At 37.9% G+C, this 22,574-nt stretch overlaps 1 protein-coding gene across 5 annotated transcripts in view; it reads left to right on the top strand.

Annotated features, from left to right (window-relative positions):
• Positions 1–22,574, top strand: part of LOC136259450 (uncharacterized) — a 53,463-nt gene that overhangs the window by 29,508 nt on the left and 1,381 nt on the right. For 2 of the 5 annotated variants that reach the window (XM_066052937.1, XM_066052943.1), the window contains exons 19-41: positions 403–456; positions 571–624; positions 908–961; positions 3,117–3,254; positions 3,445–3,504; positions 3,556–3,681; positions 4,082–4,123; positions 8,350–8,403; positions 8,774–8,818; positions 9,193–9,255; positions 9,896–10,021; positions 10,244–10,303; positions 10,364–10,489; positions 10,971–11,030; positions 11,091–11,216; positions 12,052–12,177; positions 15,243–15,377; positions 15,966–16,007; positions 16,181–16,306; positions 16,424–16,474; positions 16,880–16,933; positions 20,332–20,384; positions 21,862–21,989. In XM_066052937.1, coding sequence (XP_065909009.1) covers positions 403–456; positions 571–624; positions 908–961; positions 3,117–3,254; positions 3,445–3,504; positions 3,556–3,681; positions 4,082–4,123; positions 8,350–8,403; positions 8,774–8,818; positions 9,193–9,255; positions 9,896–10,021; positions 10,244–10,303; positions 10,364–10,489; positions 10,971–11,030; positions 11,091–11,216; positions 12,052–12,177; positions 15,243–15,377; positions 15,966–16,007; positions 16,181–16,306; positions 16,424–16,474; positions 16,880–16,933; positions 20,332–20,384; positions 21,862–21,989 — 1,903 coding nt within the window. The remainder of the gene's footprint in view (positions 1–402; positions 457–570; positions 625–907; positions 962–3,116; positions 3,255–3,444; positions 3,505–3,555; positions 3,682–4,081; positions 4,124–8,349; positions 8,404–8,773; positions 8,819–9,192; positions 9,256–9,895; positions 10,022–10,243; positions 10,304–10,363; positions 10,490–10,970; positions 11,031–11,090; positions 11,217–12,051; positions 12,178–15,242; positions 15,378–15,965; positions 16,008–16,180; positions 16,307–16,423; positions 16,475–16,879; positions 16,934–20,331; positions 20,385–21,861; positions 21,990–22,574) is intronic. The other 3 variants (XM_066052961.1, XM_066052950.1, XM_066052956.1) reach the window with 3 other exon arrangements.

Raw genomic sequence — 22,574 nt, 5'->3', positions numbered from 1 at the left:
AGTTCGCTCTACGACTAAGAATAGATTGTATAAACACTTACTGATTGTCTGATCACGAAGCTTTTTAAACACGACTCCACTAAGGCAGCACGATTGATCACATGCGTGACATTGTAAATCGCTAAAACTAGCCAAACTAATCCCATTAGTTCGTTTTACGACTAGAAATAGATTAGTTAAACACTTACTGATATCCTTATCACCGAAAATCGCAGCGGTTTGAGTACTAGAGAAAATTGCAGGGGGGGGGGGGGGGGTCTCGAGGCAAATACAGCACTCGGCTTTGCCTCGTGCTGTATTAGTCTCTCAACACACACCCTCGTACTGTATTTTCTGTACACATGCATGGCGGTGCTTTAACTCTAACATAAAGTACTGACATATCGTATGTACTGTATGCAGGTGTTTCAACAGAACCATCAGATGAAAATGTCCTTGAATCAAACTCAGATTCAGGTTAGAAGTTACTATAATGTGTTTATGTTAATTCCATACAACCTACATGCTATAAAGTATACAGTATGTGTTCCTAGTTAGTATATAAATGTGTTCTTTTTTGTCTTTTTGTAGCAACTTGAGGAGAATTTCAAAGAACAGCAGCAGTCAATGCTATCAGAATTGGAGGTAAACAATAACAGCATGCGAGGTGTAATACATGTGCAATCACATGGTCAACGTCTTTGTATGTATGTACGTACACATAATAGCTCTTTGTTGTGCAGTAGTCATGAATTATCCATATTCCAACCCCAGTTCTCCAAATATAGCAAAATATTGTATGTATCCAGCTACGTATGGTTTAATTCTTCCCATAATACATGTAGAGTATCATAGATTTTCCACTATTAAAATAGTTGGAATACATTACACACAACCAACTGGTAATATATAACTGTTTGCTTTGTAGTCACTAAGAGTTCAGAATAGTCAGATGAGTGTGCAGCCAACTGAGGAGATGAAGGTATAGGTGTACAGTGTATGTTATCACGTGTACCTTGCATACTTGAAATATAGTAAGATATAATATTTAGGCATTATTCAGTAATGTGGTACAGTCAAACTTCTCTAATCCAACACTCAATGGGAGCCATAAATTTTGCTGGATTCAGGAGGTTGTTGGATTGTCAAGTCACCTCTGTAATCCAACATTGTATCATATCTAGAATGATTTCAGATCATGCAGTAAATTACTGGCAAAACAGATTAGGTTTTTACATGAATCAGCTTTAGAATTTGCAGTTTTTCTATTATTGCCAATCAATTAAATGCTTTGGTTGCTTAAAATTTATTTTCTGTGATTGTTTTTAATGCTGTTTTTATTCTCTGTTAGATTACAAAGGTCAAAAACATGTATTTTTAATTCTAGGGAATCAAGTTTTGTGTCACATTACGGAGTACAGAGGTGTCAGATTACAGAGGTTGTTTTCTACACAAAAGTGTTGGTAAATAACATTTTAGTCGGATTAGAGGATATTCTGGATTATACAGGTGTCGGATTGGAGAGGTTCAATTGTAGTATAAACCCTCCTAAACGTATATGTGACCGTCTCAGCAAAAACCCGACTTGTTCGCACAATTAAAAAAATCTTTTTTATTCACTCAGCAATATCAGCAGTGTCCAAGGAATGGACCACCAAAGTTTCAGCCTTCTGTGGTGTGTAGTTTTGGAATTATAGCGCTAGACAGTAGGAAGAGCAAGATAATCGATTTGTACAGTGACTATACTGAAAATAAACTACAGGCGCTTACATTCGCAGCCATAACGTCTGTTTGGATTGGTCTACAACATTGCAATTTGGCTTAAAACGTTCACCATGGATCAGCACATCAGCCAAGGTATAGTATTAGCCCTGTAGATACTTACGCAAATGGATATGAAGGCGGTTTCGTAGAAGAAACGATGACAATCTTGTTTACGTTTACCGCATCGTAAACAAACACACATGACACGCATAACGTTGGAGCTAGGGAAACGAAACAAAGATTTTCGAACTCTTCATGAACAGGCGAATAAGATGAAATATAGTTTTAATCGATTTGAGTCTTCCTTCTTCAAGTACTGGCTCGATAAAAACTTGCATAATTTTTTTCTGTAGCATGCATAATTTTACGAATTATTTTTAAATTCCGATTTTCTCAATACGCATGCTTGTGCGAACAAGTCGGGTTTTTGCTGAGACGGTCACATATGTTACACAGAGCTTCATTTAGAGGAGGGGGAGTTCCCTCCCCTCCCCCCCTTAAATTCTAGCAAAACTTTAAATGAAAGTCTGAGATACAGGGCATTCTGGCTTTTACCTGATATGTACTGTATGCCTGACAGCCCAAGGGCTGTCAGGCATGCATGCATACACTGTACATGAAATTCTAAGGGCAGAATTTTCACGGATAGCAGCCAATCCACAAATGTTGCAAAAAAAAATTTCCCCTTCAGAATAAAACTACTATTCAATATGTGTATGGCACACTGTGTGAACAACATGGTAGTTATTAGTACACATCTTTTTATTGCCATGTACTGTAACATGCATGTCGCTGGATCATGATTACATGAACTTCAGATGCAAGCAGAACTTGTGTACCACCGTACATTCATGTGCTTACAGTGTATGCATGTACACTGTACATGCATAACATTTTCACATATGCTATTATAGGGTGCATATAGTCTCACTGCTCACGTCCAACTAGTAAAGCATTATCACACGGTGTTTCCTATACAGTAGATGAGTTAAAATGTCTGTACTTGTAAGTTTTCATTACTGACACCACAAGTTTCTAAAATACTTGGCTTTGTATTGAGTGATACCCGACCCTTACAAATTTGCACATGCACAATCTGGCTCATATTAGCGAGTGAAATTGAAGCAGAAGACTGCAAGAATTGACTATTCATCATGCCGTGAACCTTTCTCACCATGGACGGTTACGCTTGAGACACTAGAAAGTAATTGAAAGTGGCTGTATGCAAATGTATTAGTTGTCTGACAAGTTGCGCCACAAGAGACCACAACCACCGCTAATGGCAAAGTGCAGTATTAGCATGATACAGTATGTATAGCTAACTGTAGCTATAGCTACATACAATGTACATATATTACCTATGGTGTTCTTAGCTTGCTATTCAGGCACTAGAACAAGAAAACAATGAGTTAAAGTCAAGTATAAAGGACAGTAAACACTCGGTAGATGAGCTAACACAGTCATCCTTTGATTTGAAGAGTGAACTGGATCAAGCTAATAATAAGATCAAGGTGTGTAATTTCTTGTGCTAGTGTGTTTTGTATACGTAGAAACTAAGATCATACAGCTGTAATCTGTGTGTATCACAAGCTGACTACAGTGTTTTGTGTACAGCTGTCCTGTATGCATATATGGGCCTGGGGGTGTTTTTTGTGCTGGTGTAACTTGTTTGGCCTTTATCACAAATCATTGCATACACAGGAGTTGGCTAACGAGAAGGACCAATTACGGTTAGCTATACAAGACCACAGTGAATTAGAAGTGAGTGAGTGTTAACTTGATCATATTTACATCGTCTGATTTATTATTCAGACACTAGAACAAGAGAACAGAGAGCTTAAGGCAACTATGGAGGACAATCGACAATCGATTGACCATTTGACACAGTTATCGTCCACTATGAATGCTGAACTTTATGAAGCTAATGATAAAATCAAGGTGTGCTGCTAACATTTCTTCTTTACAAGTTGAATGTATCAGTGTTGAAACTGGGTTAGCAAACATACATAGCATCATGACCCACTGGCCCAGATACTGTAGTAATCTAGCCAAGGTTATAGTCTTTCTCCCAATGAGTGATTATTGAATTATAAATTTCTACCTGTGTTATACTTGTTTGAATGATTGAAATACTCTAGTTGAACAGTCAATGTCTAATAGAGCAGTGACATATCCAGAACTGCTCTCACACTCTACTGATGCAAAAGTAACAACTGGAAGACATGCATGTACATGTATTCTAGTATCACACGATGATGTTTATTTGTATATGGTACAGTATACATACAGGGTGTACAAACTAAATAAATTTATACTGTCTACTGAATATTTATTATAGAAGCTGCAAAGTGCTTTAGATGCTAGAAATGCTGAGATGGAAGTAAGTATATACACCCTATATGTATGATACAAACTATATTTACAATCAATCCTCTAAATTCTTTAAGGTACAGTACATATACTGTACGTACATAAATCACCTGTTTACTATTATACACTGTACAGATTTGTGACCATCATCATAACATGTGCAAACATGACTGTACTGCCCCAGAGAAATTCCACATACAGAGCTCTGTGTAATTTGCTTGTTTTCTTTTATAGCCTCAATAGTATCTTACAGCAACTAAGGCATGAGTTATTAAAGACTAATTCAAATGTTGAGTAGTTTTACAATTTAAAATTCTAGACAGTAGGAAAAGCTTGATTTGTATAGCAAATATAGACAAACTGCAGGTGCTTTAATTAACAATCATGACTTGCATGTGCGTACCTGTATCATACACTATGATAGTAGTGTGTAGTAGGGACCACAAAGGAGTAGGCGTGGTCCAAGAAATAACATCACCCAATAACCAGCTTCAATTTTCCCTGACGACGATGAGGCAGTATTGGTTAGGTAAAACTAAACCCAAACAAGCTTTCAGATCAACCCAAAACACTTTCAAGAAGTTGCTACGGAATTTTAAAAATACTTTATTTTCTACTGACTGACTGACTGATGTCTCCAGACAAGCGTAACTCAATAATGGCTAAGGCTACGGGCTTGATTTTTTCACTGTTCGTCGTCGCTTCAGTCCAAGAGGTGCCTTTTGGCATACCACAGTACATACAATACATTCTTCATGGACTTACCAGTGCCCTCCTTTGTGTCCCATTCATCTTTGCTGATAGCGAAAAATGTCAATTTGATGATAGCACATGATGGCCTCCCTTCATAACGGAAATCGTTTTTTCTGTATTTTTCATAGTGGCTATTTTGATAGCAGAGGTGCTTTTTAAACAGTTCTTGATTCGTACTGCTGTGTAACGGGTTGAACATAGCCGACAATGAAGCGTAATGGATATACTTTACTTTTCAGATGATAATTGATATAACTGGGGCGCACGGCACCATTTCTTTCTTTCTTTCTGTATGCGTGGATTGCAGAGGTACTTTTCGAACAGTTCTTGATTTGAAATGCTGCGTAACGGGTTGAACATAGCTGACAATGAAGCATAATAGATACTTCACTTTTCAGATGATAATTGGGGCGCACAGCGCCTTTTCAGATGCAATGTGCGTGGGTTCACCGGTCATAATAATTTATTTATATTAAAAAGTTAACAAACAAGTACACAGAAAAATTTGGAATTTTCAACTAGAGTAGGGACCATAACACATCGATTAAAAGTACTGAAACAAGCTGGAGTAGTGGACGATATTAAATCACAGTAAAACAATAAGAAGTGTTACACTGTATATCCCTACTGCATGTGCTCAAGATACCATAATGGAAATACACAGTAGGGATATAAATAATAGTCATATGGGCACAATGTGGAGTCTATGAAATTTATAAACCCGAAGGCCCAAGCTGTAGTGCACGAACGAAGCGAGGGCGCTACTAAGGGCCTGAGGGTTTATAAATTTCATAGCCTCCAAATTGTGCCCATATAACTGCTTTAGACTCTATTTCACATTACACTCAGATTACTTACCTCATCCACGGCTGTTTCTGCTGTAGGCTCGGCAAAAGCGGCTGGTTTTCTTGTGATAATACTAGCGCCATGGCAACTATGCGTCCTCGCGTAACAAAATTATAGTGCTCGTTAAATCACTGCACGTGAACAATACATAGCGATTGGATAAACCTAGATTTTGAGCATATGTTATATTGTGTCTGAAGGCGTGGAGTATATTAGAAAACAAAGTGGGGTATATGAGATTTATTACCCACCCAAAACAGCCTAAATAGAGTCTAACACTTCTTATTGTTTTACTGTGATTTAATATCGTCCACTACTCTAGTACTTTTTATCGATGCGTTATGGCCAAATTTTTCTGTGTACTTGTAGTATAGTACATGGTCTTGCCGTATTCCAGAATATAAGGACTACTGAGTAACAAAGCAATTAATACTTACATAAACCATAGTATGTATAATTTTATTTATTTATTATTTTACCAGTGCATTTTATGCAGCTTTCATTAAGATGATCACATATGTAATATTGTACAGTTATACAATGGGCACAAGTGCATTTATATAGGCATAGCACCAGTGCATGTTGATAACTGTTATGTACCACTCACCTAATATGTGGAGAAAGTCTCACAGGACAGCCGCACCTTTTATAAAGGCCAGGTTTCTAACATTGATTGTGGGTGACCGAGCCAAACATTGGTTCCCTCTACAGTACCGCAGCCACATGAGATGTTGCGTTGACCAAAGCTATATATGCTATGGGCTAATTAGCTAAAGCACTAATCTGCATTCACTGTTCAGCTCTCAGTCATCATATAGTGCTCAGCATACATGCTCAACTCGATTACCTGTGATTGTTCTCTCGAAGAAAAGTAGCTAAAAACAGTCTAAGTAAACAAAACCTAACTACTGAACCACTACTAGTCTAATTCTTACTACCTACACTGGCTAAACTTGAATCTAGTGGCAAGACGAAAACTGCAGCTGGCTGCCACAATCAAATGTAATGGTGAGAATTATTTAGAATATAATAGTTTTGTTGACTCATTGTTGGAAGATGGACTACTGTTTAATCTAGGCTTGGATGGCATCAAACTAGTAAGGTATATACAGGTAAGTACATTTATATGTATATATATATATATGTAGACTAGAGTTTTGGCCACCACGTTGACTTTTTCAATCGCCATTGGCTACTTTGATCCAGTGACGTTATGGCCCCACAATCAACTTTTACATGTTAGGCTATAAAAGAATTCGAGGTGCCTTTCCACCTACAGTGTTGTATTAGGTGAGGTGTTGTAGTGGTCTTAGCTGACGGCACTTGTGCAATGCTGCACAAAACCGCAGCCAGTGCAAAGTCTACACGTTGCACTGTGGTCAGTCCATTATATAGGTATGTAACTTATAATGCAGTCATTGTGATCTGCAAAACCGCAACCAGTGCATTATAAGTTACAATGCACTCCCTGTGGTCTGCAGCAGCGTCTTATACACCCTGTACTATTTATGTACCACTCTGCGTGGGCAGTTCAAAAGCACCGCCAGTGCCATAATTTGTATTGCACTGCTGCAGACCGCAGCGAGTGCATTATAACGCACTGGTTGCGGTTTTGTAAACCACAACGAGTGCATTATAAGTTATAATGCACCGACCGCAGTGCAATATACAGATATTGCACTGGCTGCGGTTTTGTGCAGCATAGCACAAGTGCCAGTGGCGAAGACCACTACGACACCTCACCTAATAGGTGGAAAGACACTTCACAGATCACTCGAATTCTTTTATAGCCTGACATGTAAAGGTCGATTGTGGGCCATAACGTCACCAATACGTATAATGTTTACAAGCAGCCAATGGCGATCGACAAAGCCAACACGGGTGGCCACAACTCTAGTCTACATATATATAAACGTACTTATACACCTTACTAGTCTGGTGCCATCTTAGCCCAGATTAAACTGTAGTCCACTTCGACAATGACTCAATAAAACAAATACATTCTAAATAATACTAACCTTTACGTTCAATTGTGGTAACCAGTTTTGTCATGCCACCAGATTCGAGTTTAGCCAGTGTAAATAGTAAGAATTAGACTAGTATCGTTTAGTAGTTAGGTTTTGTTTACTTAAACCGTCTATTTAGCTGCTTTTTTTTCGCTCAAGAGAATCACTATGGTGATTAGTCTGGTGCTTAGTCTATATGGCACGCTGGCATGCTGAGCACTACATGATGAGAGTCGAACAGTAAATGCAGGTTAGTGATATAACCCATAGCGTACTAGCTTTCAATATCTCGGGTGGCTGCAGTACTGCAGGGGGAACATCATCGCAACGTCTGGCTTGGTTACCCACAATTGATGTTAGAAACCTGGCCTTTATAAGTGTTACAGCTGTCTTGTGAGACTCTCCCCACCTATTAGGTGAATGGTACATAACGGTTATACAACGTGCACTCGTGCTCTGCCTATATAAACGCACTTGCCTTCGGGCCTAACGGCCCTCAGGCTCGTGCGTTTATATCAGGCAGAGTACTCGTGGCCGTTGTATAACTATATAATGGCACTGGCGGTGCCTTTGAACTTCCCACGCAGAGTGGTACTGTACATAAGAATTATATACCCATTGTTTCCTGTAGATGTTAGAAATAAATTACAAGAGTCAGATCTCCTCAAATCAAGCACAGATCAAGGTTAGATGCAATGCAGATAATGTAACACATGTGTGTGACTATACTGTATATATCTACTGTAATCCAAGCATTCTTTCTTATTCAAACTGTCAAATGCCTTTTATTTTGATTGGACCCTGCAGTACAGACTGCTTGGTTAACAACTATACTTTTTGTATAATCACTGATTCACATTATGCTGTATGACTGTGTATGTGTATATCTGTAACAAAAGATTGAGATACCCTTAGAGTTTACAGGTAGTAGACAGTCACGTTTTGTATTTGTAAGTAGCTACTGAATTTCACTTAGTACTCACTGAAAATACTGTATCTCAGAGCTTGGTGTGCCTCAAATGCCACTTACTATACTGTACTTGTATTGCACACAGCAACTCGAGGAGGAAAAACTACTAACAAATGAGGTGGAATTGCAGGTAATATACTGTAGCTTACAAATCCCTGTAAAGTGCCAGTTTATGGACATTGCATTGTATGCAGTGGCATAGCTAGACTTCTAGAGTTGAGTGAGCACACCTACCCAGAAGTTTCACCCCATGCAACTGTAAATAGCAAAATGCTAGTTCATCTTTAGTGGACTCTACATACGTTTGTTTTACAAACTGTTTTGAAGTGCATAAATGTGTATTTGTAAGTTTCACTATCCCGGGTAATGCTACTGCATGGTAGAGGCTGGAAACAAACATAACTTGAGAGCTTACTTACTACACTGCAGCTTTTCAATTACTTTGACGTGCACACACACACACACACACACACCAATGCAGCTATTATTCGCTATATCACACAGGCAATGGAAGAACAAAAACAAATACTGCAGCTTCAACTTGAACAAGAAAAGAGAAATAGTCAGGTATACAAAATATTATAGGTGCATCAAATTAAGTGTTTGGTTCTATCAGGAGCACTATGGACAAGGGAGCGTGTAACTCCATACACTACCAATACTTCAGGTGAAATTCAAACATGGCATCTGGTGTTACTACTGTATGTATATAATTGGCTACATCATTCTTACGTGCAACATGGATACACTGAATGGCTGCTACTCCATCATATAGTGTGAAGGTAGTAAAGCTGCTTTGATAGGAAGATCATCAAGTCGAAGGTAAAGCTTGGAATAGTCAAGCGGAGTAACTTTGCATGATTATTGACTGTCGAAAGACTGTCTTGCTTAAGCCTGTGCTACTATTCCTCTGTTGTTCCATTGAACTTCGTTTCCAGTTTCACTTTGTCGCAGTGGAAATGTGACATATTCGAGCATGCACCTCCGCATAATATCCTAATTAGGAATTTTAAAAGTTCCTTATTATAGTACACGGCAGCCATGTTTGAATTTTTCTTTTTACGAAGTTACATGCTCCCTTGTCCATAGGATTCGATGTGCTCCTGGTTCTATACAGTATTAATATTACCAACTACCCTTAATTGGCCACATGTATGTGTCTCGATAACTGTGCATGCAGTATGCATTACAGTGTATGTCTTTTCAGACACTAGAACAAGAGAACAGAGAGCTAAAGTCTAATGTGGAGGATAGTAGACTATCAATCAATCATTTAATGCAATTGTCCTCCAGTTTGAAGAATGAAGTGGTGGAAGCTAATGACAAGATCAGAGTAAGTGTTAAAAAGTATATACACTATTGTGTTGCAACATTATGTAGAGAGTATGCATGCATACAGGCCATGGCTAAACTACATACTGTATTATTCATAAATATTGTAAAGTGTTGCACATCATACAGTATACTGTATGTGCATGCATGTGATCTAATTAAACAAGTAATATTATCAAGAGTTAAGTACTCTTGATACTATCATGCATATATGTATTTCTAGGAAGTAGTTAAGGAGAGGGACCAATTGCAGTTAGCTGTACGAGACCACAGTGAATTAGAAGTGAGTATAAATGTGGAGTGTTTACTTGATCTGTGTTCCATGGTATGTTGTATTATTCAGACACTAGAACAAGAGAACAGGGAACTAAAGTCAAGTGTGGAGGACAGTCGACGATCGATTGATCACCTAACACAATTGTCATCTACTATTACGAATGAACTGAATTTAGCTAATGATAAGATTAAGGTGTGTAGTGACTATATGTATGCTGTATGTACAGTGGATCCTCAATTATCTGAACACCTTTGTTCCAAGAGTTAGACAAAAGTGTTCAGATAAGTGAATTTGTTTGGATAAATGGAGCCCATTGATTTATATCAGATCTCTGTTTAATTACTCTAATTGAACAGTCAGTCTTAGTGTTCAGATAATCGAGGTGTTCGAATAACTGAGGTTTGGATAAGCAAGGATCCACTGTATGTATATACAGTATATATATATATATATATATATATATATATTCTGCTGCTTGTTACAGTGTAGTTAAGTTAAAGGGGTGTGTGTATCCTTAACTGTTCTGCTGATTTTATTGTATTATTGGTTAATATAACTACATGAATGTGTGGATGTGTGGATGTGTGGATGTGTGGATGTGTGATGAATTGCCCCATGTAGTACACACCTGTGTACAGATCTGCTCTGTACTTATGAAAATTATAATTGATAGGAGCTAGTTAAGGAAAGGGACCAATTACAGTTAGCTGTACAAGACCACAGTGAATTAGAAGTGAGTATAAATGTGGAGTGTTTAATTGATCATTTATCCATTGTCTGATTTATTATTCAGACACTAGAACAAGAGAACAGAGAGCTTAAGGCAACTATGGAGGACAGTCGACAATCGATTGGCCGTTTGACACAGTTATCCTCCACTATGAATGCTGAACTTGATGAAGCTAATGATAAGATTGAGGTATGTACAGTAGTGTGTTGCATGTACACTCATTAGCTGTTTATATACCATGGATATATTTGTACTCGGAATATACTGTACTGTACCTTCAATTTCTTTTATATTTATACTGTACTGGGAATGTTGGATAGTTATATATCTTGTGTACAGTACCTGCACTGTGTATATTTGTGTCTGTCTCAGCAAAAACCCGCCAACTTGTTCGCACAATTTAAATTTTTTTTATTCACTCAGCGTTATTAGCAGTGTCCAAGGAATGGATCACCAAAGTTTCAGCCTTCTGTGGTGTGTAGTTTTGAAATTATAGCACTACACATTAGAAGAGTAAGATGATCAATTTGTACAGTGACTATACTGAAATAAACTACAGGCACTTACATTCGCAGTCATAACCTCCATTTGGATTAGTCTACAACATTGCAATTTGGCTCAAAATGTTCACCATGGATCAGCACATCAGCCAAGGTATAGTGTTAGCCCTGTAGACACTTGCACATATGGATATGAAAGCGGTTTGGTAGAAGAAATGATGACAATCTTGTTTACGTTACCGCATCGTAAACAAACGCATGTGACACACATACCATTGAAGCTACAGAAACAAAACAAAGGTTTTCGAACTCTCCATGAGCAGGCGGATAAGATGGTATAGTTTTAATCGATTTGAGTCTTCCTTCTTCGAATACTGGTCGATAAAAATTTGTGTATTTTTCTTTGTAGCATGCATAATTTTACCAATTATTTTTATATTTTGTTTTTCTCAATACGTATGCTTGTGCAACAAGTCAGGTTTTTGCTGAGACGGTCACATTTACTGTCTGATTACTGTTTTTAGAAACTTAAACTAGAATTGAAGGATTCAAATCTCTTACTAGAAGTGAGAATGAAAAAGATTGATCACATCACAGATGTCTGCCGTGAAACTGAAGATGAACTGTATGAAGCGAATGATAAGATTGAAGTGAAGTCTTGTGTTTAGCATACAAAGTATATAAGTGTACAGATGACTAGACATTTAGGCAGACTGGGAAATTTATCACACAATGGTACTGTATAGTAGGGATCATTCTAAAGGTTTCGGCTTTCTTACCCAAAAATACATAAGCCATCCTTTTTTCCTTCATAACAGCTTGGCACTATTCTAGCACTGTATAACAGGTGGAGCATAACTATAGAATGGCTACTTTACACTTCAGTAATTGATAGTCAAGGCATGCATTTAGTTAGGTAGTTAATTTTATGTGTCTAGCACTATTCTGCACTTTGATGCAGCATGTGATGGTTCATCAGTAATGAATGGACCTTATTCACAATGACGTCAAAGCACAAAATGGTGGCCTGAGTGTGGACACTTTTGTACAGAAGGTATTGGGAGAGATGGCAGTTTACGTACTGCAGCAAGGGGAAAGGTGAGGCATACATACTTAATTACAAGACAAATGCACGTGGTTTTGCGTCGATACCAAAACTTAAGTCTGGTTTCGTTTGGTGGGACTATTTTGCATCACCACATCATGCTAACTATAGCCTCTTACCTTTATTATCAAATAGTTCCATGTGAAATCCGCAAACAAAGCTCATTTTAGTGATTACAAACAAAGTGCCCACACTAAACACGGCCATTTTGTCAATTATGATGTCATTGCGGATAAGGTCCATTATGTTATTACAAAATTAAGATCATAGAAATACACAGCAATGAAGCAAGGGAGGTATGGTAGTACCATTTAAGTAGAGATTCCCCAAAAAATGATGCGCGCTGCCTAAAATGCTGCCAATAAGAAACATCTTATGCAATGAAAATCTCCATTACGGAATAATGTTAGTCCATCTAACATCAAATACAGCACTAAAAGCAAGAAATCACTAATAAGCGGCCAAGTGTAGAATTTTTTTTTTAAATCTGACTTTAGCCTGCCTGCCTGCCTGCCTGCCTGCCTGCCTGCCTGCCTGCCTGCCTGCCTGCCTGCCTGCCTGCCTGCCTGCCTGCCTGCCTGCCTGCCTGCCTGCCTGCCTGCCTGCCTGCCTGCCTGCCTGCCTGCCTGCCTGCCTGCCTGCCTGCCTGCCTGCCTGCCTGCCTGCCTGCCTGCCTGCAGTTGCAAGCCTAGAGGCCAAACAGAGCAGCACATAGCCACCATTTTACGTTACAATATCACCAGTGGGATGTGCCTTTTGCGGTACCTACAAGTTTGTGCCTTGTCTTTCCTTTATCTTCAGTCAGGCTCATTGTCTTCTTGTTGCAATGAAACCATATCAAGGTGTTAATTTTCTCTATCAACATTTTCCTTGAGATACCTGTAACTTCATGATAGGTTCAATGCCATGCCTATTAATTAGTTGATGCGATCTTGGTTGATTTATAATGATCGAACACCAAGACCACATCTGTTAACAATCTACCACAATGACACACCCATTATTTTGGCCTAGTCATAATGCTAGCATATGAAATAGTGACACACCCCTGGCTGACTTGAGATACTCTAATACAGCAGTCACCCTTCACCCTAATAGAACAGTCACGCGTTTCAAGCTGTATACTATAAACCAAACAAACTAGTAGAATAAAAATTATTAATTTTAAAATGAAGTGGGATCAAGTGATGAAAAGTGGTGAAACAAGAGATGGTGTCGCAGCATACAGGTAGTTCGGTGGGAAAACCTAACTTCGGCATTGAACAAAATCATTATAATGTAGGGATTTTCCCACCGAGCTATGCTATAATACCATCTCTTGTTTCACTACTTTTTATTGCTTGGATCCCTACTTCATTTCAATAATTTTTAGACTACAAGTTTGATACTAAAATTTGATTGGCTGAAAATGTGGTCTCTAAATCCCGTAGAGCCACCTCATGTCCAATAGAGGCCATGCTTTGAGGCGATACGAAACACGATAATTATGCACCTGTAACATTTGTTTAAATGGCTAGTAACAGCCGTACTGAATTAGAGAGAGGTGTGATGGGATTGTTTGTACTAATCAACACTATATTTCTTGTTTACAAGCAGCTGTCAAGGCACAACAATGTGTACTTCAAAACATAGCATGCGCCTGCAACATTGGCAACACATGGGTGTTTTAATCAGTAGTAGCAGCTATGCTGAGGTCTAAATAAGTTAGATGTCAGGAACCACTGGATTTAGAAAACCCTCAGGCGCTTAGTAGTAACAGCCCAGGGCCTTCGAGTTTTCTAAATCCTGTAGAACCCTGGTTCTTGATAACTAACTATTATTTCGAAAATTTTACGTAATATTTCCTTTGATGTCTGAGGTTACTAAATCCAATAGAAACCTGTGGTAGGGTTACTAAATAGTTAGTAACCTGTGGTCTTGCCGGTGGTTGTTTACTACTGTACATTCATCAAATGAAAATTGGCAAAGCCAAAAACAAATTGTCCTTACTGTTAGCTTACTTTCTGGACAAGACAGGCATCATTAGCGTTAAGCTAGGTGTTCAACTAATGCCTGGCACGGTGGGCGCTGGCCACATCAAACTTGAAGGATAAATCTCAATGCTAGCACTCACAATTTGCTTCTTGATAGCTTACTTTCTGGACAAGACAAGCGTCTTTCTAGCTCACATAGTAACTAGTGGATACTGGCACTAGTCAAGCAACGATTATGAATGTCAAGGGCACCGACACGATCAACTCGACTTGAGGATAAATCCCAATGCTAGCACGCACAGTTTACCACTTTCTCTTACTCTTTCTTAACCTAGGAAACCACTTAGAATGGGTCGACGAGGTTTCTACGCTATTTAGAGACCGGAGGACGATGTGGAATTCTTTACCCACAAACTTAAATACCAAGGCCACAGAAACCTTGTCGACCCATTCTAACTAGTCTGCAACTATACTAGTGGACATTTAATCCCTACTTTATAACTAAGGCTGTTTATGACTGAAGTAGGAATTAAATTTTCACAAGTATAGCTGCAATATATATCTCACAACAGCACAAGCTGTATGTGTGGTACGTATGCAACTTATTCAATGTATCCTATGGTGATGTATTATCCAGGTGCTAGAGCAGGAGAACAAAGAGTTGAAGTTGAGTGTAGGGAATAGTAGACAGGCGATTGATCAATTAACACAACAATCATCTGGTTTAATGAACTTGAAGAGTGATCTGGAGAAAGCCAATGATAAGATCAGGGTACACATATACATAGATTTACAGTATATGATACCTTTTACCATACATTGTATCTGTCTGTATGCAATCATGCCTGTCTTATCAGATGATACATACATGTATACAGCATTGAGAAAATTGATGGACACACAATTATATGCTTAAATTTTACTCATGCTGTTTATAGTTTGGACCTCTTGGAAAGAGTTTCTGTAGCAGCCATGATTACTTGCTACAATAAGAATGTACAGGGTAGGAGGATACAGATTTCTTGGCACATTCCTGGTCAATGCCATTATCCTGAATTCCCAAATAAATTAAATAATCACTCCATGTATTAGTAGTAGGAGAAAATGTAGTACACTATCAGACTTGTGGTGAAGTGAATTGTGGACTTGTGGTGTATGATATATGTGACTAGATCACTCACATTAAGTGTTGTCCCTGACTCATAGTGCTGTAAATAAAGCATACATAAATGCTGTGCTTATTTTTGTGGCTGCATGGTTTGTTGTTATGCTGTATTTATCTAAGTACATACTGTACTGTATGTATGTAAGTACATACTGTACTGTACGTACACAATGATTCTCTGAAATGTTCTTGTAGCTGTTGGAACAGGAGGTGTTTGAAAAGATTGATTCACTGCAAGTACGTACGTTTGTACAGTGTAAACTACAGTACACACAAATACATTCCCATTATTTATGATGAGTGGTGTGTTGTGTGTGTGTGCATGTGTGTGGCCTACAGTGTAGTACTGTACATTCGGAAGCACATGCACATTGCCTTTGCAACCATTGCTACATGAAGTTTTCTTTTAGAAACTTGACCAAGAAGTAAAAGAAGCAAATATGTTACTGGAAGCAAAACAGAAGAAACTTGATCATTGCACTGATATCTGTACTGAAACAGAAACAGAACTATACGAAGCTAGTGATAAAATAGAGGTACATACTGTACATGTATACATAATTGTGCGCATGTGTATACATACAGTGTACACTTTTGTATGTTTGCATAATATTGTGTACATATTACTGTATCCTTTTTGTTTTGGCATGTAGGAGTTAAATGGGGAACTAGCAAAATTTTCAAATAGATGTGCTGAACTACAGGTATGGCTGTACGTATTGTACAACATACATACAGTTCATATGTGACAGAACTTGCACTGCATGTTATATTCCATACCAGTTGTCTGGTAGGGCAATGCATGCATACTCTATGCCTATGTATAAAGTAAAATAAATGGAATACATACTGGAGTTACCAGTAATTGATTCAAAGTGTTGACGTATAAGCTGTGAATGCATGCATTTATGCAGTATTATTTGCATACGCCTTCCCCCTCCTAGTTTTAACTGAAAACAAGTAAAGCTTGCTTTATGGATGTAGTACTTACTGTGTAATTATTTTCATGCTGCAGTCGCATTGTTTCATTGGGGGACAAATTGTTTTTAAATACTGTAAATTACTGTAACTAATATGCACACAAATTAGTTCTTGTACATTGTGCATAGAAACATAATCAGGAACTAGAGAAGCAAGTAAATGATAAGAAGGCAAAACCACAGGTATGTATAGTAAGGTACTGTATCTACTGAATGCACTGTATGTGTCTGGTACATTTTGTGCTGTAGTAGAAATAGCCAATGTATTCGTTGGTATTTTAACCCTTAAGGGTGCTCTGTACAGTTCCGCATATGGCTTCCCGTAAATACGTTTTCTGCTATAACTTACAAACGGACTAAACCATTCTGCTAAGCTCTTTTTTATTTGCAATAAGCTATCACCACTGCACAGTTTAGTCCAAATCCCATGTTTTAACTCACTGTAGAAGGCGAGTTATAATTTTTCGTTTCAAACTAGAACTAGTCCCACAGTTTACACCCTAGAGACTTGATTCTTTAAAATACATTATTGAAAACTGTAAAAGCAAACGTACGTTTCTATTTTTGTTCTCCGGTTTCTCAGTTATCAGACACTCTTCTTCTGCTTTTGTGCTGAGTCTTCTTTACCGCCACGCCATTCCTCATCAGAAGGAGCTATCAAAAAATGACAAACGCTCTTTTAATGCATAAATACCATGGTTGCCTATCTGAAATTTTCGTGCCTATCGGGTCTAAAATGACGAACTAGTTCTAGTATCAAGGTGTAGAAACTGAGGCGCCTGCAGCTGTTCTATGGCCACAGTTATTGTTTCTTAATTACGTAACTAGAAGATAATCGGTCAATTATGGATTGCTATATTCATTAGACCACAATGAAGAAGATACAACACCTACTTCGCTTCCTTCATGTATATCGCTCTTCGTTTGTGGCAGGTTATTTCATCATAAAAGACATTTTCTCGTTGGGCGCGCCATTGGGCGCCACACGTTAAACAAGCCACAGACTAATTAGATAATTACTGGTGACCATGGGAATCCATTAGTAAATCCCAGCTGTGCTAACCTCAGAAGCCATATGTGGAACTGTACAGAGCACCCTTAAGGTTACTGGATGCAAACAAAAATTTTATTACGTAATTAAGGCAGGCTTGATGTTGTTGTGTTGTGTATCAGCTGGTAATAGGCTTAAATTGTTGGGAGAATCATAGCGTGCTGACTGGACAGGTACAAGGTACAAGAAAACACACATAACTTTTTTTTTTTTTTTTAATTTAATCAGGGAAAATAGCATCAACCAAAAAGGCTGTTTTTCAGCTATGCCCTGAGAACACAAATACAATATGAGTAACTCACAGTACATACATACATACATAAAACGAAGTTACAACATGCAATACAATTTCTTAAATTCTGACACAGTTTTAGCACCATAAAGTGCTGGTGGTAATCTGTTCCAGATGTCTGTGCCCCTGAAGGCCAATGACCGTTTGCCAAAATTAGTTCGAACACTGGGAACATATAACCTGTGTACGTTTCTACTAGAGCGACCAGTGACATCTACAGCAAACGAAAAAACTCCATGTAAATAAGGAGGAGAAATCCTATTAACAATCTTAAAAACTTGAAGAGCGGTATGAAAAGTACGCCTTTCAGTTAGAGACAATCGCAAATTTAAGTTATCAGAAGATGGTTGTGATGATGTAAATTTAGAATGAGGTCTCTCTAAACAACGAGTACCAGCAGAATTTGATGGTGACCACACAATATCACAGTAATCTAAAATGGGTAGAATATAAGCTTGATACAATAACTGCAGAACATTAGAGGAAGCCCGCTTGACTCGATTTACAGCAAAAAGCTTCCTTCTAACTCTACTAAGAACGTAATCCACATGAGCTTGCCAAGTAAGATGTTGATCCAAATATACGCCCAGATATAGTATTTGGTAGAAGAAACTTGCCTTAAAATATCACCATCCAATGTTAATGTAAGATTCAAACCTCTAGTTCTCTGATGAGAACCAATAAGCATACACAATGATTTAGATACACTCAACCTCAATCTGTTAACAACCAGCCAAGTAAAAATATTTTCTACTTCAGCCTGAAGAGTTTTTTCAACAACAGAAAGGTCACTATGGCTGAAGTGAAGCTCAGTGTCATCTGCATACATATTGATATCAAAAAAAGTAATAGTACCTGGCAAATCATTTACATAAATAGAAAAAAGCAAGAGCCCCGAATTGACCCTTGAGGAACTCCAACTTTGATAGGCCCACTAGATGACAAATAACCTTGAAAAATAACTTGCTGCATTCTATTATGTAGAAAACTCCTTAACCATGAGTGGGCACTATCACTAAAGCCATAACAAGCCAACTTCTGCAATAAAATAGAATGACGCTTTAGCCAGGTCCAGAAATATGGCACCAACATATTCACCATGATCAATAGCACTAGAGAAAGAGTTAGAAACGTGCAAGAGAACATCTTGCGTTGAATGTCAAAAACGAAAACCAGATTGTCTTTGTGAAAACAAATCATGTTTGTTGAAATAAGCAATTATCTGATCAGAAACAACCCTTTCCAATATTTTAGAAAAGACTGGTAACACAGAAATGGGGTGAAAGTTGGACAGCGAGGAAGGCATAGAAACAACACACTTAGCAACTGGCGCACCTGTAAGCGCATGCATGGTTTTGCTAACTAATGGTGATATTTTCCTGAACCAAAAATCAGGACTGTCAAACTAGTTGTTAACATTTTGTATAAACAGACTACTAGTTTGGCTTCTTGTCTAGGTCCTGACGGAGCCTTTTGTTAGAAATAATGTTTCTAGTGCTTTTGATATCAATTTAAAAATAAATTTTGTGACCACAGTGTCTTGCTTTAGGCCATGTTGTAGTCATATTTCAACAACTATACGCATTATTCACAAATCCTCTTGTCAGTCCCTCACAAGTGATGTTCTTCAAATCTTAGAATTGTTAGTAAGTTCTCATGGCTCTTCATTGGTCTGATTTTTGGTTCATAGTTTTCACTAATTGGCATGGGGACAACTCATGTTTCCATAACAACATTTGAATTTCATGTCGATTAATAAGAAGTTAAGAATGCATAAATATTTGATAACAATGCATTAAGAAAAATCAAACCCCTAATCATGAAAAATGATTGATAGTGTATATGTGGGGTTTACAGTATCCCGTAACCCGCGTAGAACTTTTGGGGAATGTATATTTACACATTACAAGCATACGTACATGGCAGCTTTAAATGGGGGTAACTTGACTCCTACAGCCTAAAATTAAACATTGGTTGAAAGTTTGTTCACTGGGGAAGTTTAAATAAACACTGTAACTACAAAGACTTACTTGTTATGAAGCACTGATGGCTATGCGCGATTCCACAGATTGATTTCTTTAGTTTCAATTGGCAATAGGAACTATTTGAAAGTTACAGCATTTTGTCTAAGACACACTTACCAGATCCAGTTTTCTGGATTACAGGAGTGTATGTGTGTTTAAGGGTAAACTGTTGTGTGTACTGCATACATGTAATCTTATCTCTTCCTGTATATAGGATCAAGATGAAACTGAATATTTGCAATCAAAAATATCTTACTTGGAATCAAAGTATGTACAGGTGGTGTATGTGCATACGTATGTGTGTGTGTGGATATGTACCTGCATATGTGCATTCAAGGAGAATATGCAGTAGAGATGTGACAATATACTGTATCGATATATCACATATCAAACATACATTGAGACCATGAAATTAGGATATATCATGCATTGTGATATATCGAGGTATTGAAGTGTCATTTTAATGGCTGACATTCTTGTGAATCAAATTATTGTATGTTGTAGATGCCGGTTTTTATACTTACAGTAAACAATTAGGAAAAGAAAAGGGGGTTCGTTGTTTCCAATAACAAAAAAAACAACACCTGTATCTATGTTTATATTCCACCTTGTATCATGTGATATAGATACAATGGAGACAATAATATTGTATATTGATATACCCAATTACCGTATTCTTGCAACTCTTCATATGGAGTCATTTTGAAAAGTGGTTCCCTTTGTGCCAAGTGACTGTTCTATTAGATTTACCTGACTACTTTGTTGATCATTTATACCCTGTAGTCAGAATAATGATAAGTTGCCATCATACTAAATTGGTGTCACTATTATATAAGAAACTATTGCTTCGTAAATGTATAAAATGTCTCCTGTTTCAAAATTGCTCTATTCATAATTTTAAGCCAAACAAGTTACTATGAACTGTTAACAATATATTTATCATTTGCCATCACTTTCGGAATGCTAATAGAATATCCAGTGATTATACACCCAATGCTTTTGTAAATTATCTTGCCTATTTGTATGACCCATAAATATATCATAGAGAGGGAAACTTTGCATGGTGGTGAATTGTTACAAACTTGCTGAAGTTCAATACACCATTTGCTTCATAGCACTTTTATCATTTTTATAGCTGAAGTTTGAGCCGATGTTTATTTCATTTAATGCAGTTTAGCTGTGTAGCTATTTGCCAAATTTTTTCTCTGGGACCATAAGTTGCACAGTTTTTGCATCACCACTTCATAACGTCACTGTACAACTAGTGATGTCATCCACACTTGGTACACATGACTACTCACTAGTACCTCAGGGCTACCCAATGGTACTACTGCCCGAGGGCAAAGGTAACTGCCGCTTCCTTTGTGACATGTATTAGAGCATCTTTAGTTGCATAGTTATCTTGGCCTATACGTACTTTACTGTGTCACAAGATTGCATATTTTGTGCAATGTACTGCCCATCAAACAAGGTCAGAAGACAGTAACCAGCATCCATAAGTTAATGTATTTTGATGGCGCATGTCATATAGAAGTGGAACTGTGTGTTGCTTGTTGTGATGCACGACTTACTGTCCCTTGTGCTATATTGTACAGTACATGTTTTTCAGATCCTGAACTATTACACAGTAACACATACAGTATTCATATTTATTGAAATGGACACACACACACACACAAATATGTTTGACTGCACTGCTTATACATATAGTATTATCTCATACCAAATCTGCTACTTCCTATAGCATTACTAAATTGAAGAGAGACAATGTTAATACTAAAAGGGAAGTGAGAGAATGGGAGATGGAAGCGAAAAAGCACAGAAAAGAAATTAGCACTCTTAAGTTGAAAGTAGAATGTCTTGAAACAAATAGTAAGGCGTGCATATGTAGTTATTGTGTGTGTAACATTGTGTATCAGCATTGTAAGTGGGCCAGGTCATCCGGATTATCCGGGTCATTTGGGTCACATTTTGTCTGGGTTAAGTGGGTCTTATCCACTTCATTGAATATCTGGGTCTGACCCGGACGAGATCATGTGTGACTATAAGTTAACAAGCTTGATTGTATTGGTGGAAATGCAGTTGTAAACACTCAAGAAACTTACGTGGAGCCACACCCACCATTCAGGAATATGCTTTGCTGTCTGTGCCGGGTATGTAGAGCCACACCCACTTATCGGAATAGTGTCAGCTGTTCTGTGAGCATGCATTGAGATCTGTGTTGCTACTTGAAATGTAGGAGCCACACCCACTTGATAATATGTACATGGAGCCATACTCACTTGATAATACGTACGTGGAGCCACACCCACTTGATAATACATAGCTACTCACTTCTTGCTCCATTCTATAGTGGCTAACTAATGTAACTTGAAATTTGTGGACTTTTAATATAGTTCTTGAGGCACATCTCTATTTTCGGGTCACATGCGGGTCAGATCCGGTTAACTATTTGGG

The sequence above is a fragment of the Dysidea avara genome, chromosome 1 (assembly GCF_963678975.1).
Source record: "Dysidea avara chromosome 1, odDysAvar1.4, whole genome shotgun sequence".
Taxonomy (NCBI): domain Eukaryota; kingdom Metazoa; phylum Porifera; class Demospongiae; order Dictyoceratida; family Dysideidae; genus Dysidea; species Dysidea avara.
This window is presented reverse-complemented; position numbering and strand designations above follow the sequence as displayed.